The sequence below is a fragment of the Gracilinanus agilis genome, chromosome X, assembly GCF_016433145.1.
Source record: "Gracilinanus agilis isolate LMUSP501 chromosome X, AgileGrace, whole genome shotgun sequence".
In the NCBI taxonomy this organism is placed as follows: Eukaryota; Metazoa; Chordata; class Mammalia; order Didelphimorphia; family Didelphidae; genus Gracilinanus; species Gracilinanus agilis.
Genome location: NC_058136.1, coordinates 36673893 through 36683915, shown reverse-complemented (window position 1 = coordinate 36683915; position 10023 = coordinate 36673893). Strand labels below are relative to the sequence as shown.

The 10023-nt window shown below is 48.8% G+C and overlaps 1 protein-coding gene across 1 annotated transcript; it reads left to right on the top strand.

The window, feature by feature from the left end:
- Window positions 1-8840: 8840 nt before the first annotated feature.
- Window positions 8841-9737, top strand: LOC123253643 (salivary glue protein Sgs-3-like). Its single transcript, XM_044682805.1, has one exon. The coding sequence runs from the start codon at window positions 8841-8843 to the stop codon at window positions 9735-9737; it is 897 nt and encodes a 298-aa protein (XP_044538740.1).
- The last annotated feature ends 286 nt before the right edge of the window (window positions 9738-10023 follow it).

The window sequence follows — 10023 nt, the reverse complement described above, 5'->3', positions numbered from 1 at the left end:
CAGAGGAAGGACTGCAGGAGAGGAAACATATAAGAAAAACAACTGCTTGAACGCATGGGTCGGGGTGGACATAATTGAGGATGTGGACTTGAAACTACCACACCAATGCAACTACCAACAATTTGGAAATAGGTCTTGATCAAGGACACATGACAAAAATAGTGGAAATGTGCAACGGCCATGGGTGGGGGGAGAGCGGGGGGTGAAGGGGAAAGTAGGAGCATGAATCATGTAACCATGTTAAAAATGAATATTAATAAATGTTTGGAAAAAAAACTACCCTCAGTGTGGAGAGAAGCAGCAAAAGTCAGAATACAGTTGGCCATCCTGCCTACAGGACCCCTAACTCACCCTTTTCTTCCCTCTTTCATCCGAAGCATTAAAACACCTCCACTTTGGGGCCTACCCAGCCTGACCTAGAGAGCAACAGCTGTTTCCAATAAATGGTAGGTTGGGGAGATTGAAGATGGAAATAAACACACTTATAGCACTCCACACCTGCAAAGCTGCAGCCAACTGGGGGGTGGGGTGGGCACAACAGGAGCGTGCAGGGCTCTTTGGCGTGCCCATTTCAAATGGTGGCTTCTGTGAGGACTCAGCTCAGTGGAAAAGCCAGTCTAATGAGGCCCGGAAACTCTCAGTTGATTGAATATGGAGCAAACATCAAAGCCCCCCAAATGGAAGGTAAACACACTCAGACTTGAAAGTTTTTCCTCTATGAGCCTGACCTTGTCCTGTCAAGGGTGTAGCTCAGATCACCAGCCAACACTGGCAAGTTCAATTAAGTTCCATTCCTTCAGCCTGGAGGCTTGATTTTGTTCCCTTGTGAAAAGGGGTGACTTTACCCCATCTAAGCCTCCCCCAGGGGTCCTTTGGGGACCCCCGAAAGTTTCGAATCCACAGGGTTCAAATTCCTATAGAAATGCAGCGAGATCAACTTTCTTCTCTTTTCAGGCAGAATGGAGAATGGCACTAGTGGGGAAACTCCCCATCAAGGAAGGACATCACCTTGCCACCAAAGGTCCACATATTCAGAGCTATTAGTTTTTCCAGTAGCAATGTATGGTGATAAGAGTTGGACTATAAGGAAAGCTGAGCACCACAGAATCCGTGCTTTTAAATTACAGTGCCAGAGAAGACTTTTGAGGGTCCTTTGGAAAGTGAAGAGATCAAAGCGGTCACTATCAAAAGAAATTAAATTAAAGAAATGAAAGAAATCAGATTGTTCACTGGAAGTTCAAATTCTGAGGCTGAAGCTTAACTACTTTGGCACATAATGAGAAGACAGGAGTCACTGGAAAACACCCTGATGTTGCAAAAGACTGGAGGCAAAAGGAGAAGGGGAGGGCAGAGGATAGAATGGAGAGATAGTGTCATGGAAGCCATGAACGTGAGCTTGGACAGACTTTGGGAGCTAGGGGAAGACAGAAAGACTTGGTGTCCATGGGGTCACAAAGAGTTGGACATGACTGAATGACTGAGTAACAATGAAGAAAATGATGGGAAAATGTTGATAATGCAGATTATTATATAAAGAAGGCAGCTTGGTGTTGCAGTAGTTTCCATCAGCAACTACTTCAAAAGTCAAGCATTGGGGAGGCAGCTGGGTAGCTCCATGGATTGAGAGCCAGGCCTAGAGACGGGAGGTCCTGGGTTCAAATCTGATCTCAGACACTTCCCAGCTGGGTGACCCTGGGCAAGTCACTTGACCCCCATTGCCTAGCCCTTACCACTCTTCTGCCTTGGAGCCAATACACAGTATTGACTCCAAGACGGAAGGTGAGGGGTTAAAAAAAGTCAAGCATTGGGAATGTTTAGAGAAGGCAGGCACCTCGCATCTATACTGGAAGTGGAGGGGTCAGGGAATGAGCCCAAAAGGAGTGTCACTTTTCCCCAAACCTCCACTGGCCGCGTTAACAGAGACTGGACCAGGAACAAACAATTTAGCCAGGAGCTGAGAGAAGGCAAAGGAGATTTGTGCAGCTTAAGGACTCTCCAAGGAACCCAGCACACAACTAAATACTCCTTAGGGGAACTGCATGAAGGCACCCCAGTTGCATACTCTTTTGCCAATTGTCTACCCTAAACAGGATGCGAGCTCCTTGAAAGTAAGACCCGTCCTGTCGATCTAGTTCTATCCCAATGTTTAGCACGGCATTTGGCACATAATAAGCCCTTAGTGGGGACAATGTATTGCCACTCTTTCTGCAGTGGGCCCAGCTCTCTGGGAGGAGGAAGTATTTCACTTCATTCCAGGGCCATTTGGCCTCCCTCGTACAACAGTGGTGTTGACCAGCTTCAGAGCAGGGCCCTCCTGATAGACCACGTGGCTGCGGGGATAGCAGGATAACGTGGGGTCCTGTCAAACGGGAGGCAAAAATCAGGGCTGGATGACCTCTAAGATCCCTTCTAGCCTCTCAGCCCTCGAGAGAATAAAAGGGGTCAAAGCAGAGCGGGCCAGGCCCAAGCCTGGCAAACAGCTAGCAGAGCTGGGCTGTCCGAGGGGCAACAGAGAGGCCTTCAGTCTCTGAGGACCGCCCTGGGCCTTTCAGGCCCACATCTGTTTCTTAGAGACAAGCCTGGTCTCTGCAAACAGAAAATGGGAAATTAAAGGAAACAAATGATACTAATTAACTTTTCTTGCTGGCAACCAGCAGGGCTCTCTCGTCATGAGCCTGCCGCTGCAGTCTTATGATCCCTTTCAGAAGGGGTCCGGCGGAGGAGAACAACATCAAAAGAAGTGTTGTGTGATCCTTTCACCTCTGGATGTTAAATGATGTGCTACCCCAAAGCTGGGCCAAGGGGCTCTGCCGCCTGGCTTGCCGGGAAAGGGGCCTGTTCCCATGGAAACGCTCCAAGAGCCTTCCCTTCTGTGATGTGGTTGCAGCTGAATTTTTCAAAAGTAGTCTAAGACACAGGCTTTAGTGGCCAATTTTCCTCAACATAATTACATGCAAGATTTGGGGGGAAAAGGCAGCGAGACATAAATACAGAGACACAGGCATTACTTTCACGGAACTCAGACCAATTCTCATCGTAAACAAATGCAGGTGAAACCCCATGATGGGAATAGCCAGGACGGACATGTTGTTCTTTGGAGTCCAATACTATTGTACTAGAAATCCCTCAGCCAGCCCGCAGCATTCTTCTGGGGACGAAGCAGTGACATGGCCGGCATCTCCAGGGAGAAAAGCAAGGGCGGATAGCGGCCCAGAAACCAGGAGAGAACCTCGCCCAACCTCAGTTTCTTCCTCTGCAAAATGGGGGCTGGATCTTCCCTCCCGAGTTTGTTTTGAGGACCACATAAGAGATTGTATAGAAAATGCCACATAGCTTAACGAACAGGAAGTTGGAAGCATTCTAGACATAGGAAAGAGGAAATCGCCTCAGCAAATTCTGATTCCTTTTCAAAAAGACATTGCTGGCCCTCTCTTCAAACTGACACTCCCTCCCCAGCTCTGGCCCACTTTATTCCTCCAGAAGCATGCTGGGTCTTTTTGTGTTGTTTTGAGGAGAGGCTGCCTCTCCTCATTTCTTTTCTGCTATAGGGGAAGCCGGAGGAGAGGGAACTGAAGGAGAGTCGCTGCTTACTGACCGTCCAAGCAGAACAAAAGACCTGTGAGGAATTCGGTGCTTCTGGTGCCTTTCTTACTCCATCTGTTGTTTGACTTTCACATTCCAGTGCCACTTTTCCGTTTTAGAGAGGACACTTCCCACAGATGGGATGTTGTGGGGTCAGACAGAGGGGAAGGGGGTGGGATTCCCCCCAAGGTTCAAAGTTGTACCGTACTTGCTCTCCCCCCCCACCTCACTTCCTAAGCAAGAGTAACCATTCTCATATTGTACCTTCCCCCTCCACCCTCAATTCCTCAGAAACATCTGAAAGCAGGGTGGTGAGGTGTCAGAAGTGGCAAAGGCCCAGGCAACAGGCTCCTGGCATGCTGGGATTGAGAAGGACAATCAGTTTCCCTTCTCCAAAAATCCTACCAAGAACCAGGCATCGAAAGACAGACACAGAGCAGTTTCTTCATGTAGGGAAGGTATTAAGACAGAAATGGAGTGACTGCTCCAAAAGACTCAATAGATCCTTTCAATGAGGCATCCTTTTAAAGCTTTTGTACAAGGAATGCAATTAAGATGATAAAGGACATGGCGGACTGGGGGGAAATTTCCATCAGATATATCTCTGAAGGGTCCACTGTCTAAGATATATAGAGACAGAGGGAGAGGGAGAGGGAGAGGGAAAGAGAGAGAGAGACAGACAGACAGACAGACAGACACAGAGAGACAGAGACAGAGACACACAGAGAGACAGAAACAGAGAGAGAGAGAAAGAGAGAGAGACAGAGAGACAGAAACAGAGAGAGAGAGAAAGAGAGACAGAGAGACAGAAACAGAGAGAGAGTGGCAGAGAGAGACAGAGGGAGAGAAACAGACAGAAAGACAGAGAGAGAGACACAGAGAGGCAGAGAGTCAGAGAGACAGAGGCACAGAGATAGAGAGACAGAGAGACAGAGATGGGGAGACAAGGAGACACAGAGACAGAGAGACACGGAGACACACAGACACAGAGACACAGAGACACAGAGACACGGAGACACAGAGACAGAGGCACAGAGACAGAGGCACAGAGAGAGACAGAGGCATAGAGACAGAGGCGCAGAGAGATACAGAGGTGCAGAGAGAGACAGAGACACAGAGATTCAGAGACACAGAGATACAGAGACATAGAGATACAGAGACATAGAGATACAGAGACACAGACAGAGACACAGACAGAGACAGACACAGACACAGAGACAGAGACACAGAGACACACAGATTCACAGAGACAGAAAGACAGAGACAGAGAGATGCAGAGACACAGAGAGGGACAGAGAGGGACAAAGGGAGACAAAGGGAGACAGAGAGACAAACCAAAACAGTTTTGGCCAGGCAGCCTAGGATTTTTATTTCAGAATCTGTGTGGGAAGTGAACAGTATGGCCAGCTTCATCAACAGGGCCATTGTCACACTGCGGTGCTCTGGGGTGCTGATATATGGGATTTGGCAGGCTTGTGCCACCTTTTGGCTGATAACGGTTCCCAAATTTTTCAAACAAATGATAGAAATATATGGTACTTACATGGGGTTAACTATATCAGTGGGTGATGCTTTGGCATATGTGCCATCAGGGATAGCCATGACTGTGACTTTCTATGGGGCCCTGATGATTTTGAGGAAGATTTTGGCATTTATCTTTGGGAGAACATAAATAACAAACCCAGTTTTGGAGCAATTAGTGGAGCACATGAAGACCTTAATTGAGATAAACAAGCAGATCAGGGAAGGAAAGGACCTAGATGCAAAGACAATCATGCAGCTAGAGATTATTGAGAGTGCAGTCACACCAAAAAAGGGGGGGGGGTGATATATTAAACAACAAGCTACGGATAAGAACACTGAAGAACAACAGGTTGCAGGGGCTGAAGCAGCTCCTGTAACTATCCTTCCCATTACCAAGAGGACAGTGGTACAACCTGACTCGGGCATTATACATGTTAAAGGCTACAAACCTTTCTCAGGGGGTGATTTGGAGATCTTAAAAAGGAGGTTTCCTCAGTTCTATACAATCCCCATAAATCTATAAAGGAATATAAACGGGTCATGAGACTTTACAACCCAACATTTGAGGACGTGGAATTGTTCCTATCAGAATTATACACCCCTAGTGAGAAGGCAAAGTTTATACCCGAGACAAGAAGCAACCCCAATCTTGTCTCAGGACCAGAACAACACCAGGACTTGGAACTCTCCTCACATGCAAACATGGATTATTTTAAAAGGTGTAGGGAGGATTTAGCAGAAGCAATGAGGCTCCATGCAAGGTCAAATGCATGGGGGTTCTTTGAGAAATTAAGGCAGGGGGAGGAAGAACACCCCAGTGTTTACCTGGACAGGCTCTTAGAGGCAGGCAAAATTATCCTAGGTTTCAGGGACATGACAGCTGAGGATAACATCCAGCATGTCAGGAGGCAGTTTATAAAAGGCAGTCTGAACCACATCCAGGTTTATTTCAAGTTGCATTGCCCACAATGGGAGACCATACCCATTGAAGAACTAAGAAAGACTGCTGCATATGTCCATGAGTCTAGGGATAGTGAGCCTAAGCAATCGAAGGCCTCTGAAAGGGATAGGGAGATTGCAGAGCTGAAGAGACAACCAAAGGAAGCTCAAAAGTCCAAGGAGATTGATGAGATTAAGAATATGGCTCTGATGTCCAGCAATCAGAGGAGCCAGAGCAGGCCTAGGCAATCCTCCAGCAATACTAACAACTCTGTCAAACGCTGTTTCTTGTGCTCAAAACTTGGTCATATTGTTCATGAATGTAGGTTTAAATCTCAGATAAATTTTGGGAATATAAACAATAACAGTAATAATAACAACAGGAGAAACACCTACTATAATTCTAGATATAACAATAACAGTAATAATAGTAGCAACAACAGGGGTAACAACAGATATAGTGACAAAGTAAAGGCCAGATGTTGTAATCATAACTGTGCTAAATTCAATAATTCCCCAAGTTTATAAAAAATGGAGGACTATGTGTCCCAAGGAGAGAGACATCGTACCTTATGAACCAAGAAAGCAGCCTTAGTTGTTGCAAGGACAGATAAGAGCAGTGACAATGCTGTGGCAGAGGAAAGTGGGAAAGACAAAATGGGTGCACAATAAATTGTGAATTATGGGTTGGTAGATGTAACACAAAATTACAAAGAAATGACTGAGGAGGAATTGCAGATGGAGGAGGATATAATAGAAATAAAGGAGAGAATTTATGGGAAGGGAAATAGTGATTTGGGGAATAATGAAAGAGGGAACCAGGCACATATGCACAAGTTCTTGATACAAGCTTGAAGAGAGTAGCATTCATTGATTCCCACTATAAGGGGAAAGAAGCATCATTCTGTAGTAAGACCGTGTGTCATTTACATCAATCTGTAGTACAGCAAAGCCAGACAACAAGGGCAATGGTTTTAGACAGGTGTTCTGATGGGGATCTCTTAGAAACAGTGTCAATAAGGGAGATGGACTCCTGCAGACCATTGAGAAGGAAAGTGCTAAATTCTCAGACACAGGCACAACCTCTTCTCTATCACCAACTGGGGAAGCTGGAAGGGAAAGTGGAAAGTCTAGTAGCTACAATACTAAAGGAACTTTAAAGCTGGATCCTGGAGCTAGGGAATTCGTACCAATCCTACTTCAGGGTCAGGTACATAAAGATGCAGCACACTTTCAAGCCTGTGATACTCCCTGAGTTAATGCATTTAAAGGAATTCAATTCCATAAATGTCAGTAGCCAAGAGAGAAACAAAATGGCACCAATAGGAACAGAGAAAGAATCTACCACACTGGCTTTGTTTCCTATGGAAAGTACATCTGCTGTTAAGTTTCCTGTTACTGACATAGAGTCTAGGGGTCAGATACAAGAAGAAGGCATAGACTCACAGGACTGGGATGTAGTCATGAACTGAAAACACATTCCCAATTCTTTATTTTTGTTTTTTTAAACCCTTAACTTCTGTGCATTGGCTCCTAGATGGAAGAGTGGTAAGGGTGGGAAATGGGGGTCAAGTGACTTGCCCAGGGTCACACAGCTGGGAAGTATCTGAGGCCTAGGACCTCCCGTCTCTAGGCTTGACTCTCAATCCACTGAGCTACCCAGCTGCCCCCACATTCCCAATTTTGAAGAATTTCCTTTAATGCAGAGAAATACCTCTCCTGAATCTAACTTTGTACAAGTCAAGCAAAGCATGTTCAGTGAAGAGAAGGACACTCTATCTTACTCATGGTCTGAGAAAACTGAGATACACCTTGACACTGATAGGTCCATGAATGGTCTAGGGATGCCAATTAAGGCAGACAGTACAAAAAGCCACATTTGAAGGAGACTTACCATCATTACACTAACAGAATGCTGAGCCAGCACAGACAGAAGTACTAGAACAAGATCAGTGGAAGTTAGGGGACATTGAGATAGAAACACCTTTGGTACCTGTTGATAAGACAGCTAAAGTCAGGGAACCCTTGGTTATGGTGACAATAGGAAATCAAATCTATCCTGCTCTTATTGACACAGGAGCGACCCGGTCTGTGTTGACATCTGCACCAGAAAATTGTGCACTAATGGGGTCTGTGAGAGTAAAAGGAGCCACTGGGAAAATGGAGTTGGTGTCCAAGCTAAGATCTAAGATGGTGAAAATAGGCCCAATGACTTTAGATCATTCCTTTTTGTTGATACCTGGATGCCCATCCAACCTTTTGGGGAGGGAAGTTTTCTGTAAATTAGATGCCACTATCCAGTGTGATAAGTCAAGCCAAATATTCCTACACTTACCCAAACAGTCACTCAAGCACCATCCCTTGCTATTCCTGGGGCAAGTGGCGGGTGATGAGGAGGAACAACATATGGGGAATATCTTTGAAATACTGAAAGATATCCCAGAGGCAGTTTGTTAAGATCGAGGCAAAAGAGGGCACTCCACCTAGAATTTCTCAGTATAGGTTGAGCAAAGAGGCCACAGAGGGTATCAGTCCCATTATCCAAAGTCTCCTGACTGTCTCTGAGTCTCTCTGCATCTCTCTGTCTCTGTGTCTCTCTGCCTCTGTGTCTCTCTGTCTCTCTGTGGCACCGTGGTCTGTGGACTCATGACCCATGGCACCGTGGTCCGTGACACTGTGGTCCGTGGACTCATGACCCGTGGCACCATGGCCTGTGAGCCTTGTGGCCTTGTGGTCCGTGGCCTCGTGGTCTGTGGCACCGTGGACTGTGGCCTCGTGGTCTGTAGTCCGTCACCATGGTCTGTGGCACCGTGGCCTCATGGTCCGTGGCCTCGTGGACCACGGGACCACGGACCACGGGACCACGAGGCCACGGACCACAAGGCCACGGACCACGGTGCCACGGACCACGAGGCCACGGACCACGGTGCCACGGACCACAGTGCCACGGACGAGGCCACGAACCACGGACCACGAGGCCACGGACCACGGTGCCACGGACGAGGCCACGGACCACGAGGCCACGGACCACGGTGCCACGGACCACGAGGCCACGGTGCCACGAGGCCACGGTGCCACGAGGCCACGGTGCCACGGACCACGGTGCCACGGACCACGGTGCCACGGTGCCACGGACCACGGTGCCACGGACCACGGTGCCACGGACCACGAGGCCACAGACCACGAGGCCACGAGGCCACGGTGCCACGGACCACGGTGCCACGGACCACGGTGCCACGGACCACAAGGACTCGGACCACGAGGACACAGACCACGAGGACACGAGGACACAGACCACGAGGCCACGGACCACGGTGCCACGGACCACGAGGTCACGGTGCCACGGACCACGGTGCCACGGACCACGAGGCCACGGACCACGGGACCACGAGGCCACGGACCACGAGGCCACGGACGACGGTGCCACGGACCACGAGGCCACGGGCCACGAGGCCACGGGCCACGGTGCCACGGGCCACGGACCACGAGGCCACGGACCACGAGGCCACGGTGCCACGGACCACGAGGCCACGAGGCCACGAGGCCACGGACCACGGTGCCACGGACCACGAGGCCACGGTGCCATGGGTCACGGTGCCACGGGTCACAAGGCTACAGACCACGAGGCCACGGACCATGAGGCCATGGGTCACAGTGCCACGGGTCACGGTGCCACAAGGGAGAGCCACTAGCCTCCCTCCTCGTGGCACCATGACCCGTGGACTCCCCCTCATGGCCCCATTACCTGTGGCACCGTGACTCTCTGGAGTCTCCCTTGTGGCACCGTGACGCATGGCCCCATGACCTGTGGTCCTGTGGCTATTTGTGGCCTGTGGGGACCCCCCGTCCTATGTGGCCTTGTGTCTCTGTCTCTGTGTCTCTCTCTCTTTCTCTGTCTGTCTCTCCATGCCTCTCTGTCTCTGTGTCTCTCTGTCTCTGTGTCTCTGTGTCTCTCTGTGTCTATGTCTCTCTCTGTGT

Bases quoted from the DNA above. Each gene is read 5' to 3' on its own strand.
- LOC123253643 (XM_044682805.1), top strand. From the start codon at position 8,841: ATGGTCTGTGGCACCGTGGCCTCATGGTCCGTGGCCTCGTGGACCACG.